Source organism: Emydura macquarii, unplaced genomic scaffold, assembly GCF_026122565.2.
Source record: "Emydura macquarii macquarii isolate MOO-44397 ecotype Brisbane River unplaced genomic scaffold, CSIRO-AGI_Emac_v2 contig_719, whole genome shotgun sequence".
NCBI classification, from domain to species: domain Eukaryota; kingdom Metazoa; phylum Chordata; order Testudines; family Chelidae; genus Emydura; species Emydura macquarii.
In genome coordinates this window covers 9332930-9348425 of record NW_027130856.1, presented here as the reverse complement: position 1 = coordinate 9348425, position 15496 = coordinate 9332930, and the positions used below count along the sequence as shown (strand labels likewise).

Here is a 15496-nt window from a genome sequence, read left to right as displayed (position 1 = left end):
TGGGGACTGGAAATACACCAAACTCAGCCACTTGAGTTGAGGAAAGAAAGGGAACATTACAACAAGGGCCCCTCTAGACAACTACAGAACACTGTTAATGGGCTCCAGACAATATGCCACATCCAGTTCTCAGATAGATGACTAGTGACTGCAAAACAGGTCCTCAGGAAGGGTGGCAGAGTGCGATCATCAGGACTCCAGCATAGACAAGAGTTCACTCACAGTGGAGGTGGGGAATATACATGCAAAACTTCACAAGGATTAAGAGTTTATGTCAAATCTGCTATGTACTGTGGTGAATTCTTACACAGAAATGAGTCATCTTGTCTGACAGTTGTTGAAGAATTAACACAATTATTAAAAAGAAAAAGTCCTGCTTGTTGCTATATACAAATATCCTCTTACAAAACTTAAAAAGAAGTCAATGGATTTTTGAGTATAGAAGAGATACAATACATTTAAGATTCTCTGGCTATGTCTACACTACAAGTGCTATAGCAACACATTGTAGCATAGACACTTCCTACATGGATAGAAGTGGTTTTTCCATTGATGTAGTTCATCTACTTCTCCCAGAGGTGGTTGTTAGGTCAGCAGAAGAATTCTTCCATCGACCTAGCTGTGTTCTACACTGGGGGTTAGGTCAACCTAGCTACTGTGCTCAGGATGCAAAACTTCACAGCACTGACCAATGTAGCTAAGTCAATCTATTTTCTGTGTGTAGACCAGACCTACCTGCCTCCCTTTCTCCTTCCGTTCCCCCCCCCAGTCTTTGAGCTATGAAAACCTAAGGGTACATAATGATGTCCCTTTGGAGAGACATTTATCTTTCTACTGCTGTCCACTCCCATTATACCTGTGTTTTATATAGAAAGATTTGTTTTAATAATATTTTTTCTGAAGAAAACTTAAAGCGAGGTTTAATCTGTGCTTCCCTTGATATGAAGGAGAAATTGGAGTTACTAGGATAAAAACTGTTTGAATCTAAATGACAGCACTCTCCAAAATATGGAAGAATACTTTTTAGAGGTGGGCTAGGCTATATCCTTATAGCATAAAGATATCATACTGAATAACAATATATGTGAAGTTGTAGAGTTTGGCAAGGAAAAGTAATATTAGGCTTTTACCCTATGGACTGTGCACCATAGCCACAGACAGGCAACATATAGTATCAGAAAGGCCAGGCACTCACTCCATTTATACTTCTTATAAATAAATTGCTTGCTGGGTGTTTTGCCAACCCAACTGACACTGCTTCGGCAATTTTCACACATCCTTGAGAAGAGAAGCAATGGTGCCTCTGTCGTGTAACACAATACTGATAGTCTGAATGATCTATCAAGTGTAACACTTAGCCATAAATATTGTTCAATATCAGCCTGACATAATGGTGTATTTACAGCTTACTTTCAGGAGAGCTGCTTTGAGGAAATCCTGGGAATCTGCATAGTATTTTTACAAGACATTAAAATGTGTTTCAACTGAATAAGTAACCCAGGCACACTAGTGCTATTAGAGAAATCCTTGTGATGCATCAACATCCATTAAAGGTCTTGAGTTCAGATATCAGAGCAAAGCCAAGTAACTACAAATGTAACAGATATTAAAACTGATTCCCTTGCTTTAAACTGAGAACCTTAACATATGAGCAAATCTGGCTGCGTTTATAAAACAACCAATCAGCTCTCTTGCTCTTGCTCTCAAATGAGTGCACTGTCCAGCACAACTGATGACACGAACTTCACCTTAAAAACAAGGGTTGCCACTCCCACGATTGTATCGCTAGTCAATTATGTGACACTCATGTTTATTTACTTACTATTTTTCATATAAATTTCTAGCCCTCATGGCTGCAGAGAAAAGACTGAAAACATGACCCAAATACACTGTAAAGGCTCAAAATCCAGAAACCAAATAAACATAAAGCACTCTAAAAAAAAATTTTTTTTTTTTTAAAAAGTCTCAATTTTAAGTCAAACTCATGATTTTTTAATATCTGGGGCTGACAATACTGAGGTCTTTAGATCCCATTGGACAGGTTGGTTTAGGGCAGTGGTTCTTAACCTTTCCAAACAACTGTACCCCTGAAGCCTGAGTCCCACCCCCACGGGGCTGAGGCATGTAACTTAGTTTCATGGCGCCCCTGTGGCTCCAGGCAATTGCCTTTCTTGCCACCCCCAATACCAGGTCTGCACTTGCGACCCCTCTAAACCCCCAGGTTGAGAAAGACTGGTTTAGGGTAACCAAATTTCCCAATTTTATAGGTACAATCCTGATATTTGGGGCTTTTTCTTATATAGGTGCCTATTACCCCCCCATCCTGTCCCGAATTTCCACACTTGCTATCTGGTCACCCTAGGTTGGTTGTATTAATTTGCTAGAATACCATCTTTTGAAGAATGAATTAAAGAAAAAGAATTACCATGTCCCCAAACTCATACAGGTATGGTAGTTATTCAGGTATCCACAGTCTTAACCTACTACAACTGGTACTGGGTCAGCTGGCTAATATCATGCTTAAGTACTAACTATAGGAACTAACTAAGATTCCATGGCCCTAACCCAGTGGGTATATCTAGACAGGCAGGTTTGCTGCTTTTAGTTTCCATGATAGATCCTGCCAGCTACATATCATTTCTGAAAGGTCTTGTATTTTTGCAGATAGTATTATTCTAGTGTATGAGGCCCCTGCTTTCCTATCCTGAAGGAAGCACTGCATAGTAACAAACACCAACAAAAGAGATGGGTGGGGAGCACACTGCCCTACAACCAACAAATTAATTTGCAACCTAGGCCAAATAATAACCCAATAAATCCAAACAACATTAATACACATAATGGGGCCAATGGACATAACTAAAACTGAGGGCCAAATTAATTAGCTGAATGTCTGTCGAGACCCTCTGAGAATCAACTATTCATAAAAGATCTACTGACATCTTATGGAAAATATTCTTTAGGGAAAGGTTCACACACAAAAAACTTTATGGCTCATATTCTTAAAATGAAGAAAAGAAACTGAAGTGTACAGCACAGTGAGAATAGTTTCTGAACAGGATATTTTTCACATTTTCCATGTGGTGTCTGTGGTTCTTTAAGTGTTTCTACTAGGTTATCTGACACTTGGATAAAATAATCGAAGAAATTTAAATCATCTTTTCCCCATTAATTTTTGATCAGGAAGTAATTTAAAGGGCAATGTAATCTTGTGTACCCTTAAATTAAGACAAAAGAAAGAAAGAAGTATTTCTACAGCAGTTCTTTTTAATTGGCAGTAGCTTTTAAGGTATGGATGGATCTCTGAATTTTGATATTTTATAACAAACACATTTACAGAACACTTTTATTACTATTACATCAGTTCTTCAGTTAGCAGAAAACAAGATGATTCATCTAATTCCAACCAGTAAAATGTTATATATGGTTAGAAAACTAAAGGCTCATAAAATTGCAAACAGCCTTAAAGAAGAACTACTACTGTGAAGTGACATGTTGATTGCATCAGCCTAGAAGAGCTACAGTTCATCAGCTATGCAAACACCAGTACAGCCAGTGGAAAATACTCAGAGCTTCAGAGAAGCAGGTAATCTGCCAGTGTCTATGCACACACACTCATACAAACGGAAAACAAATGTCTTAGAGAATATCAAACTGGATGATAGAAGACCCACTACTTACCTAAAAGACTTTCACAAACCACTGTTTTGCATTTCTGTATTTCAGAGATGCATTTTAACATTTCTCCCTGCTCCAAAATTAAAGGAAAGCAACATGGCAAAGTATATATTAATGCCTTAAACGGAACATTAAATTACACCTCAACGCTTAACATGAAAGTGGACTTTACTCCTCAGGTGATGAATTTACAGTATACACATACATATTTCACCTTCTCACATAGGTTTAGACAGCAGGCATACACTATAAGGTTTTGCTTAGGTTTTTGAGACTCTAGCCACACTTCAACTTTTAAATCATATTAAGAAAAATATCATCTGAAAATGGCTAACTGAATTTACACCCATAGGACATTTAAAAACCTTTAACTGTATTTTCACAAAAAATTCAGACTTCACTAGGGGGTAAGCCTGGCACCAGTGGAAATGTGGACAAAGATTGCTGCAGAATTTTGATCAGCCTTCCCCGACAATCACAGCACAACCCCTACTAATTCAACACTTGCAGAATATACTACTCCTCCTCTCACAGAGCAATGTAGATCAGCCACAACATCTGGAAGCCATAGGATACTACCTTATCTTGTCACATACATTGCAAAGCACACCTGAACTGGTTACCGGGCAGGCAGTGTGGTTACCCTGTCTACACCACTGAATTCAATGAGAGTTTGCATGAAGTCAGGCACTACCCAGCTTGAATAAAGGGATCAGAAACTATAAGTGAAAAAGTATTGCCAAAAAACCACACCAAAAAACACAAGTTGGAAGATACTGAGGTTGTAAGATCCATATAGTGTCTTGCGTGCTCAGCACTGCTTTCCCAGTCCCAGTGAGACTACTAATGTGTGTAAAGTTTCGCACATGCACAAACAGTTGCAGAATTGAGCCCATCTTTTGTACAAGCTGGTTACAAACACCTGAGGAGAGGTCTTTTGCTCTAGGATAAGAAACCAAGCATAATGAAAAAACAACGAGAGTCCTGTAGCACTTTAAAGACTAACAAATTTCTGCAGGCATAAGCTTTCGTGGGCTGTAACCGACTTCGTCAGATGCATGAAATAGATATCAGACCTCCACCTCACTCCTTTCCACAATGCAGCAACTTTCATCTGGAACTTGCCCAAAAGTCTCTGGTGCCCACCAGTATGTTTTGCACTATGGGACAGGTGCACCAGGAGTCCCAGAATGTACTGGTATAACGTACAGTTGTAAGACACTCAGCTCGCAGCTGTGTCAACACTGTTGCTGGGTAAGCAATGCAATAAATCATTTCACACAATCAACAGTTTTCTTCCGTAGGCTCTCATTCAGGAAAGCCCTTAAGCACATGCTTAAAGTTAAGCATCCTCTTTAAGTCCCATTAACTTTTGTAGGACTTAAGCACTTGCAAGTGCTTAAGTGCTGTCCTGAATCTGGATACTCTCCCAAATTTCCTGAAACTGGCCTTAACATACAGATACACTAGCACATCATAACAGCAACATGCACTAAGACCCTGATCCTGCAACCATATATGCATGTGCTTAACTTTACTACTGTGAGCAGTTCTACTGAAATCAATGGAACTGTTCAAAGTAATAAAGTTAAGTACATGCATAAATGTTTGCGGGATCAGGGCCTAACAATGCAAAATTGCTCTGAAAAGCATTTAAATACAGTACTAGCAAGACAAGGACATTACCAGTCTTAGATATCTACAACTACACCTTCTAAATTGATCATATTGTACACAGAGATATAGCTACCTTGGGAAATTATGAGCATAGGCCAAAAATTTAAAATGTGGATGCCTATAGTTAGGCACCTCAGCAAAAGAGTGGCTTAATTTCCAGAGGTGCAGAGCACCTGCAATCACCATTAGAGTCACTTCATTTAGACCACTTATTTAGATGAAGTCATTTCAGTGATGCTTGGTCCCCCTTTTGCCTCCCAAAAAATTAAACCACTCATTTGTTTAGGGTTCCAAAATATAGATGCCATGTTTTGAAGATGTTGGCTATACTGCCTAGCAGGAGTTGGGGACAGTGGCACAAAGAAAGAGCTATTGTCAATGGACTACTTCACTCCAGCTGTAACTCCAATGAAGTAAATAATTCCCCTGGGGATGAAGCTGGACTAGTGTGTGTACAAATGTCTAATTGCTAATCACATCCTACTTCCTCCATACATTACTGGATTATGCTCAGCACACAACTCTCTATTCTTTACCATAGAAATACATCATTCATAGGGAAGCTATAAGTAAGATTGATTATAGCATACTGAAAGTAAAGTATATATTAAATTTGTCGTCATTACTATACTGTTGCTATATAGACCATAATGTATATGTCCTCACAAACACCTCTATATACAGCCAGAATGCTGGGTACCCAGCATACTTTAGTATAAACAGTCAGCTTTTCCTGCCCCTATTAGGACAGATAAGGGCCAATCAATGCACATTAAGCTGTAATAAGGAAATACTGCTTTTTAACCTCCATTATTTAAAGATTTCACAGCTCTGAACGGACTTAGGGCCATGCCCAGCGCCACAACCAATCTCAGTAGCTCAGTCTCATCTCCACCCTGAAAGCGTTAAAAGGAAAATACAATGTCAACATCAGCTCCTCCCTGCTGATGAAATTGGCATGAGTGCATTTTACTTTCTGGCCACAAGCCCTTCTAAAACCGTTACAAAAAATGAAGTTCGATATATTGAGCTATTTCAACGACTAATTCGGGACATGCTGGGTTATTTTTTTCCTCCTTCTATTAAGCGTCATTCTAACAGCCTTTCAGAGGAGGATGAACGTTAATTAAATGTCTTTTAAAAGAGAGAGGGACCAACCAACCGTTAGAGGAATTTCACTCCTGGACACAGCAAACTCTAGCGTTATGATACAGAAATACTCTCTCTCTCTCTCTCTCTCTCTCTCTCAGAGAGGAACATATCAGATACAAATTACAGATTTAGTGTGACATTTGAGCACATGAACTCGTTAGTCGCCAACCAATAAGTAATCCTGACACAAAACAATCATTGGCAACATCTCCTTATTTAACCCAATCTGACACACATCAAAATGGGAAGCTAGAGACAGGCTGCGTGGAGGGTTTAGTCTCTTCATCTTATTCTCCAAATCAGAGGAACAATAATAGGAGAATTACACTGACATCTTTCCCAACCAGGGAATCAGCGGAGCATCAAAACAGCCCATCCCAGCAAACGATCACAAGCTCTCAAATAAATTGAAGAGCCGTTTAACATTTTTTTAAATCTAAAAATCCTCGTTTCCCCTAAAGAACTAATTAACGTTTTTTAAAATAAACCTTGCTAGAGTTTATTATTTTGTTGCAACTGATTTAAATGTTGACTGCGATGCACAGACTTTACAGCAAGTCCCTGGATGTATTCAAATAGCTTTTGTACCAAAGTATATAGCACATTTCTGTAATACTGCATTTTCTTGGCAGGACAGGAATCCCTGCAAGCCCAGCCCTTAAGATTTTTCCATCTTCAGTAATGAAACATGCAACACTGGAGGAGCAAATCCTGCTGCCAAAGCCCCCTTTTCCATCTCCTCCACCAGCAATGTGGCAGGAGCGACAGCAAGGAGAGCAGGAGGAATTTACAGTCAGAAAAAAAATTACACAGCCTCAGAAAAAGGTAGTGGGGGGAAGGGGCAGAATAAAGAGAGACAACAGGCGCCATCAGGAATTAGTGAGAAAACAAAAGCAACCACAGACAAAAATATTAAATACACCAGTTTCCTCAGAAACTAACAATGCAGCAAATTCCTCGTCAAGAGTCACAAGGAGAAAGATGGAAAAAAATCAACCCGATGTTCTGTGGAGTTTTTTTTTTTTCTTTCCATTTCTTAGGCTGTGCCACATACCGGGAGAAACTGACACTCGCAGGAATCAATTGTACCATGCAAATTACACACAGGAGATGAGGACACAAAGCTGGAGACGAGAGGTTACACACTGCAGTAGAGACAATCAACCATCCAGGGGAACCCCCCCCCCCTCGCCAATTCAAATGTCACCCCCCAGCCCACTGCTCCCACCACCTTGAAGCTGCAGGCACCCCCGGGTCTGGGTCCCCTCCGGTCTCCCGGCGGGCGGGGCCGGGGTGGGAATTAGGGGGAACAAATGATTTACCTTCCGACAATTCCAGCTCCAGTTCAGCCAGCCTGGCTCTCACCTCCAGAGGCAGGGACATGCTCTCAAGGCTGCGGTCCGCCATGCTCGAGCCAAGGAGATTTTCTCTCCCCTCCTCTCTCTCTCTCTTTGTTTGCAACAAAAAAAAGGGGGGGGAAGGTGGGGGCTCGCGCTGGATGCCAGAGTCCTCGCGCGGGCTCAGCGGTGCATCCAGGAGGGAGGCGGACGGGGAGTCCGCGCGCAGGGATGGGGTGGAGGGAATGCAGAGATTTCGCCTCGCCTCCTCCCTCGCCGCTTCCTTCAGGGGAGCCCCGCCATGGCCGCCGCCGCCGCCGCCTGCTGCTGCTCGCAGCCCCTCGGCACCGGGGTTCGGTCTAGCCCGGCCGGGCCCCCCTACGAGCAGCCCGCGGGGTGATTCCTGCACAGCGCGCCCGGGCTCCGCGCGGTCCGGCTCGGCTCTGGCGGGCGCTCGAGACCGTCTGCTGCGGCTGGAACTGCGGCGCAGCTGCCGCGGCCAGCAGCGAGAGCGGCTGTCACACACACGTGACCCGCCGCGTGCACCGCCCCCCGCGCGCCCATAGGGGGTGCGCTCGAGCTCCCTTCTCCCCGGGTGGCGGGCAGCCCTCGGCGAGCGGGGGCGCAGGATGGAAGGCTCCTGGGAGCGCCGCTGGCGCGCGGGGACACTCAGGCGGAGCCGCGTGGCCACCAGCGGAGAAGTTTGTTGCAAGCCGAGTGGCTGGGTTCAGCCTCACTGCTGCGGGTGACGCCGCGCGCTTGGAGGGCTTGTGAGTGCGCTCACGGGCATTTCTCGCACCCTGCGTGGCTGGGGTTCGCCAGCGACGCTGTCTTGCCCCGGGTGTCGTTCGGTTGCCGGCCGGGCCGGGCCACACTCGGCAGCCTTTGGGACTTGCTCAAAATGTCTCGTCGGTTTTCCGCAGCATTTTGTGGCATCGACATTTGTTGCTCCACGTTTCTGTTTGCGTGACAGTTATTTTCAGTGTATTGCATCTGCTAACGGTGTGTGCTTGGCGCTGTACAAATACAGGGCCCTAGGCTGCCCGCTTTTCTGTAGACGTTTGCAGCTCAAGGTTAAGGCATGGACTCGCGTTCTTGTATGTCATTCACAACTCTCCCTCTTACTCTCCTCTCTGACCTTTTTATGTCTAAAAAAATGTAATATAATATGAATTAAACCAGCAAAACAAATAATTTTACATAATTTCTTGAAGGGTAACACAGTATAATAAAGGCTTGTCTTCACATGGAGTTTTTCCAGAATATCTTTTCCTGAATAACTCTATTATTGGATATTCTTATTCCAGAGTAAGAGTGGTACCTTAATCCACATTAATTTTCAAGTGTGGACAAGTCCTAATACTTACTTCATATACAATGATGTTTAACTCAAAGTGCATACAAAATAGTTAGTCTGCACGTTGTGAACTAAGTATTCTCATCCCCATTTTAAGGGAGTGAGGAACACTGAGTCCCATATCCACAAAGGGAGTCAATATGTTGCAGTAAGACCTCTTTTCTACTGTTACCTCTGTGAGAGCTGAGGAGGTCATGTGCTTTATGGATAACAGGGGCAGAATGTTGGCTCAGAGGATCTCTTGACTATTTGGAATGACAGTTGTTTAAGGACCTAGCAGGTGGTAACAGTACAGCTACTTCGTACATCTGCCTTTAGGACCAACAGACTATAAAAGTGGCAGCTGAGACTTTCATACGAATAATACTTTGTACTTAAATCTTACGTTCAGTATGTCTTCAAGTGTTCATAGATTCAGATGTATAGACTTTAAGGTCAGAAGAAACCTCATGATCATCTAGTCTGACCTCCTGAATGTTGTAGGCTACACTAGAACCTCACCCACCCACTCAGGTAATAGATCCCTAACCTCTGGCTGAGTTATTGAAGTCCTCAAATCGTGGTTTAAAGACTTGAAGTTAAAAAGAAATCACCATTTACACTAGTTTAAACCTGCAAGTGACCCATGTCCCATGCTGCAGAGGAAGGCAAAAAACCCCCCCAGGGTCTCTGCCAGTCTGACTGGGGGGGAAATTCCTTCCTGCCCCCCAATACGACAGTTAATTAGACCCTGAGCATATGGGCAAGACCCACCAGGCAGATACCTGGGAAAGAATTCTCTGTAGTAACTCAGCCCTCCCCATCTAGTGTCCCATCTCCAGCGATTTGGGATTTTTGCTACTGGCAGTCACTGATGGGCCACATGCTACTGCTTAGTCTTGAAGCCAGTTAGGTTTTTTGCCCCCACTGCTCGCCATGGAAGGCTGTTCTAGAACTTCACTCCTCTGATGGTTAGAAACCACCTAATTTTGAGCCTAAACTTACTGATGTCTAGTTTATATCCATTTGTTCTTGTGTCCACATAGGCACTTAACTTAAATATCTCATTTCCCTCCCTGGTATTTATTTCTCTGATGTATTTATGCAGAGCAATCATATCTCCCCTCAGCCTTCTTTTGGTTAAGCTAAACAAGCTCCCCTGTCACTTCCAACTGATGCTTCCCCACCTTTTAAAAAAATTCTTAGTCCCTAATGCATGACCTTGCATTATGTTCTATTAAGTTTCATACCATTTCTATTACTTCAATTTTGAAGGTCATCCAGATCCTGTATGATATTTCATTACTCCTCCGAATTGGCAATACCTCCCAACTCTCTGTCTTCTGCAGATTTTATTAGCAGACTCCCACTTTTTGTGCCGAGCCATTAATAAATATGTTAAATAAGATTGGTCCCCAAACAGTCCCTGAGAAACTCCACTAGTAACCGTCCTCCAGCCTGACCGTTCACCTTTCAGTATGACCCGTTGTAGTCTCCCCTTTAAGTAGTTCCTTATCCACCTATCAGTTCTCATATTAATCCCATCTTCTCCAATTTAACTAATAATTTCCCATGTGGAACTATATCAAATACCTTACTCAAATCCAGGTAGAGTAGATCTACTGCTTTTCCTTTATTTAAAAAAAAAAATCAGTTATCTTCTCAAAGAAGGAGATCACGTTAGTCTGGCACGATCTACCTTTTGTAAAACCATGTTGTATTTTATCCCAATTACCATTTAACTCTTGGTCCTTAACTACTTTCTCTTTCAAAATTTGTTCTAAGACCTTGCATACAATTGAGGTCAAATTAACAGGCCTGTAGTTTCCCAGATCACTTTTTTTCCCTTTCTTAAAAATGGGTACTCTATTAGCAATTCTCCAGTCATCGGGTACGACCCCCAAGTTTACAGATTCATTAATAATCCTTGCTTTTGGGCTTGCAATTTCATGTGCTAGTTCCTTTAATATTCTTGGATGGCAATTATCCTGGCCTCCCGATTTAGTCCCATTAAGCTGTTTGAGTCTGACAACCATCACGGGTGTGGTAATTTCTATTTCCATATCCTCATTTCTATTAGCCACCATGGCCCTGTCTCTGTCCCTAAGTACCTTATTCCCCTTATTAATAATTAAAGCAAAGTAATCATGTAGGTGTTGGGCCATGCCTAGATTACCTTTAATCTTTCACCCCATCGTTAGTGTTTAGCTGTCACACTTCTTCTTTCCTTGTTTTCTTTATATGGCCATAGAACCTTTTACTATTGGTTTTAATTCTCTTTGCAAGGTCCAACTGTGCTTGGCTTTTGGCAGTTCTCTCTTTATCCCTCCATTTTCTGATCTCCAAGAGGTAGCTTTCCTTGCTGATCCTTCCCATCTTCCATTCTTTGTAGGCTTTCTGCTTTCTCTAATTTGCCTGGCTGATGCTTTCTCATCCAGGTTAGTCTGCAACCCTTTCCTAAGAATTTTTTCCCCTTGCTTGGGATGCAGGCTTCAGATAGTTTCTGCAACTTTGACTCAAAGTAATTCCAAGCCTCCTCCACATTTAGATCCCTGGGTTCTTCAGTCCTGTCCGCTTCCCTAACTAATTCCCTTAATTTATTAAACTTAGTCCTTGTGAAATCAAGGACCCTTGTTGCAGATCTATTTTTATTTATCCTTCCACTTAGTTTAAACTGAATTAGCTCATGATAATTCAAACCAAGATTGTCCTCTACAGCCAGTTCTTGTATAAGGTCCTCACTACTCAACAATACCAAATCTAAAATGGCATCTCCTCTTGTTGGTTCACCAACTATTTGGTGAAGAAATCTGTCAGTTATCACATCCAGGAAAATCTGGGCCTTACAATTGTTAGTAACACTTGTACTCCAATCTATATCTGGGACGTTAAAGTCTCCCATAGTCACACAATTCCCAGTAGTATTTATTTCATGAAAAATATTAAAGAGGTCTCTATCATATCAAAATCAGATCCCGGTGATCTGTAGCATATCCGAAGCACTATATCGGGAACGTCTAGTAACTTGTGCCAACCTCCATCTCAGAAATCTATTTCCCTCCCTACTCAGGTGGAATCCATCCCATGAGAACTGTCTTCTTTCCATGAATGCCTCCCATTGGCTAAACATCCCAAAACCCTCTTCATAGCACTACTGCCTGATCCATCTGTTGATCATCATCTTATCCTGCCTTCATTTTCCTGCTATAAGGACAGACAGAATCCCACTGAAGATCACCTGAGCTTCAATTTCCTTAAGTGTCTTCCCCAGCCTGGCATAGTCTCCTTTGATATGTTCCAGCAAGAATCTAGCTGTGTCATTTGTTCCCACATGAAAGACAGTCAGTGGATTCTTTCTTGCTCCCATTAGGATCCTCTTCAGCCTCTGGTCCACATCCCATATCTTAGCTCCTGGCAGACAGCACACCCTTCTGTTCTCTGGATCAGTTCTGGTTACAGGCCTGTCTGTTCATTTTAGTAGAGAGTCCCCAATCACATAGACCTTCCTTTTCCTGGTGATGGTGTGATTCTCCGGCCTATCCCCTGTTCTTTCTGGCTGTAAGTCCTCTTGTCTTTTATTCTGCCTTGCAATCTTCTGCAAGTCAACCTGTATCCTCCTGGGGCTCTGAATTCTGGGTATCTCCATTGGCTCTTGCCCTCTTGTTACAGGATTAGCCTCTCTTCTCTTCTTCCTTGCCCTCCCTTCTTCAGTTACAGCCTGCTGTGCCCCTTCTTCATTTTCCAACTCAGCAAACCTGTTCCTGAGCTCTGTTTCTCCTTCACTAGCCAGTCTTTTCCTCTGTCTGGTTCTCATAGTCAGATGCTTCCACTGACCACTTTCCTCACCCAACAGTCTCCCCTCTTCATTCTAGCTTGCATCTGCAAGTCCTGACTTTTCCTTTCAGCCTCCTCTTGCCTTTGCTCCATCTTCAAAACTCAACCATAGTTTCCCCCTGCATCTCCAAGCCTCGCATCTTCTCTTCCATCAGCTCCATTAGGCAACACTTCATACAAATTAAGCTCTTTTCAGGTACCTACTCTAGGATCATGTACAGCCAGCAGCTCCCACATCCAGTCATCTTCACTGTCTCTTCCATTGCTTGGGTCACTACCATTGCTATCTGTATCATAGCCTTCCCACCTCAACTCCTGTCAAGGAAAAAGAAAAAACAAAAAGAAAATAACCACAAACCCAAACAAACACCAAAACAAAGACAAAACACCACAAACTCCTTTCTCCAAACTCCCCTTCCAAACTCCCCTCTTTACAGCTGTTTTCTGTTTCCCCTAACTCCTTTCTTGCTGCCTTTATAGGCCCCCTAATCAGAGAAGGCCCACGGCCTGATCAGGGCTCTTCTTCTTTCCCAGCACACTTCCCCCTGCTGCCCTCTACAAATGGAATAAGGAAAAAAAACCCACACACACACACAAAACAGAAAAAACACAAAAGACCCGGAAGAAACTCACTGCCCCGGAGGATTAGGGACTTGCCTCCTCCCTTCTCCCCCAACAGAACTCCGACTCAAACTCTCCTGTTTACAGCTGTGTTTGCTGGCTCCTGTGCTGCTGCACCTGTGCCGCTGGATGACTGTTTGGTTGCCTTTTTAGGCCCCCAAATTTATAAACTTACTGACCTTATCCTAATAGCACCCCTTTGGGGTAGGTATTAATTAACCACATTTTAATATGGGAAATGGAGACACAGATGCCAAGTAATTTACCCAACTTCAACAAGCAACTCAGCATCAGAGATAGGAAGAATATTCAGATGTCCTTGGTTCCATTGTCTTGCTCTAACAAACGAGGTAATGTTCAGGATATTTTGTTATCCTCATTTTGCACTACAAAAAATAAATAAACAATTAGTACACTTTAATGAAAGCATATGTGTATGTATATATACATATAGTACACTGCACATGGCATCCCTCTTTTCAGCTTTCCTAGACATAGGCTAGGTTAAGGTGATGATTTGTGAGGGATAAGCATGGACACACTATAATCTAAACAAAACAAGAAAGAACAAAACTGCAGTTAGGTACATATATACCTATATTCCTTAACCTATATATATATATATTCCATTGGTTGGGGATATATATATATATATACATATATCTGTGACTCTGTGTGTGTGTGTGAGTGTAGATGTTGTTTAAAAAAGATTGGAGAATCAGTTCTCTCTCTTATATGGATGACTGTTAACAAAGAAATTACAGTTTTAAAGATATAACCCAAGGTAGTGCCTTTCTTCGTCTTCCATATTCATTTAACTAGGGGTTCTCAAATTTTTGTCCCTCTGGCCCACCTGTGCAGCTGCAATAGGCACTGCAGCCAGCTATTAACACTTCTTGAGAAAAATGATTAATTCTAATTATTACATCATATAAACTATAACACTGTAAATAAACAATGTACAGGTTTGCTTTTCATTTTAATGTAAACAATTGTAATGACAGAAATCCCTAGCAATATGAACTCACGGAAATGCTTCAAGATCTTTGAAATCAAATAGCATTAGTGAAACTACACTTTAAAAAAATGTTGAGAGCAAAATGTGGTGTTCAAACAGGGAAAACACAATCTTGTATAAAACTGAACAAGATTACACGAATCACGTGGAGTTAAAGATTTACTAAGAGCTTGACTGGGGAATGCATTGGTGTGCACACCGGCAGACCACTCAAGACTGTAGCTTGGGAACCCCTGAATTAAACCAATTACTGTATTATAACAGGGAGACAGAACATCCTCAGTTTTTTCTCTCTCCTTCTTTCTCCAGGGAGTTTCTGGAGACACTTTGTGGAAAGGAAGGGGCAAGATGCTAGACCATCTTCTAGTTCCAAAAATCCATTTAACATATAATCCCCAGACAGAGGATGCATCAGAGATTAAACTGATAATAATAGATGCTGCACTTGATCTTAGTCAAAAAGCCAATTCAAAGGCTTGATTTAGAAGAAGCACATTGGATCCAATCCTGCTCCCATTTAAGTCGGTAGCACCAAATCAAAGAATTTCAGAGCTCCTTTGAAAGAGCAAAGAGTAAGCTTTAGAATGTGTCTGTAGTAGGGAATTTTACAAAGATTCCCACCACGCCACAATTAGTTCCGATGAATTGGTGTCAGCAATAGTGGGAGCTGTAGAGTACACATGGCATCGGTGGCATCTGGTGTTTTTCCACTGTCATGTTTAACTGACATGATGGTAAAAGCAATCCTGGACTCTGGGAGGATAGTTTACATTAAGGCCCTCACTAGTGTTAACACTAGTTCAGTTGAAGTAATAGTAGAACTGGGAGGAATATTTTTGTAAA

The 15496-nt window shown here is 42.1% G+C and overlaps 1 protein-coding gene and 1 pseudogene across 8 annotated transcripts in view; both read right to left on the bottom strand.

Moving 5' to 3' along the window:
• The window catches only part of DIP2C (disco interacting protein 2 homolog C), a 483513-nt gene extending 475073 nt beyond the window's left edge, over nt 1-8440 (bottom strand). For all 8 annotated transcript variants that reach the window (XM_067542679.1, XM_067542671.1, XM_067542674.1 and 5 more), the window contains exon 1: nt 7830-8440. Coding sequence is in view for 7 of the 8 variants with exons in the window: in XM_067542671.1 (XP_067398772.1) it covers nt 7830-7914 (85 nt within the window). In the remaining variant the exon portion in view is untranslated. The remainder of the gene's footprint in view (nt 1-7829) is intronic.
• A 6520-nt stretch (nt 8441-14960) lies between these two features.
• Nucleotides 14961-15132, bottom strand: LOC137149324 (U2 spliceosomal RNA; annotated as a pseudogene).
• Between the last annotated feature and the right edge of the window lie 364 nt (nt 15133-15496).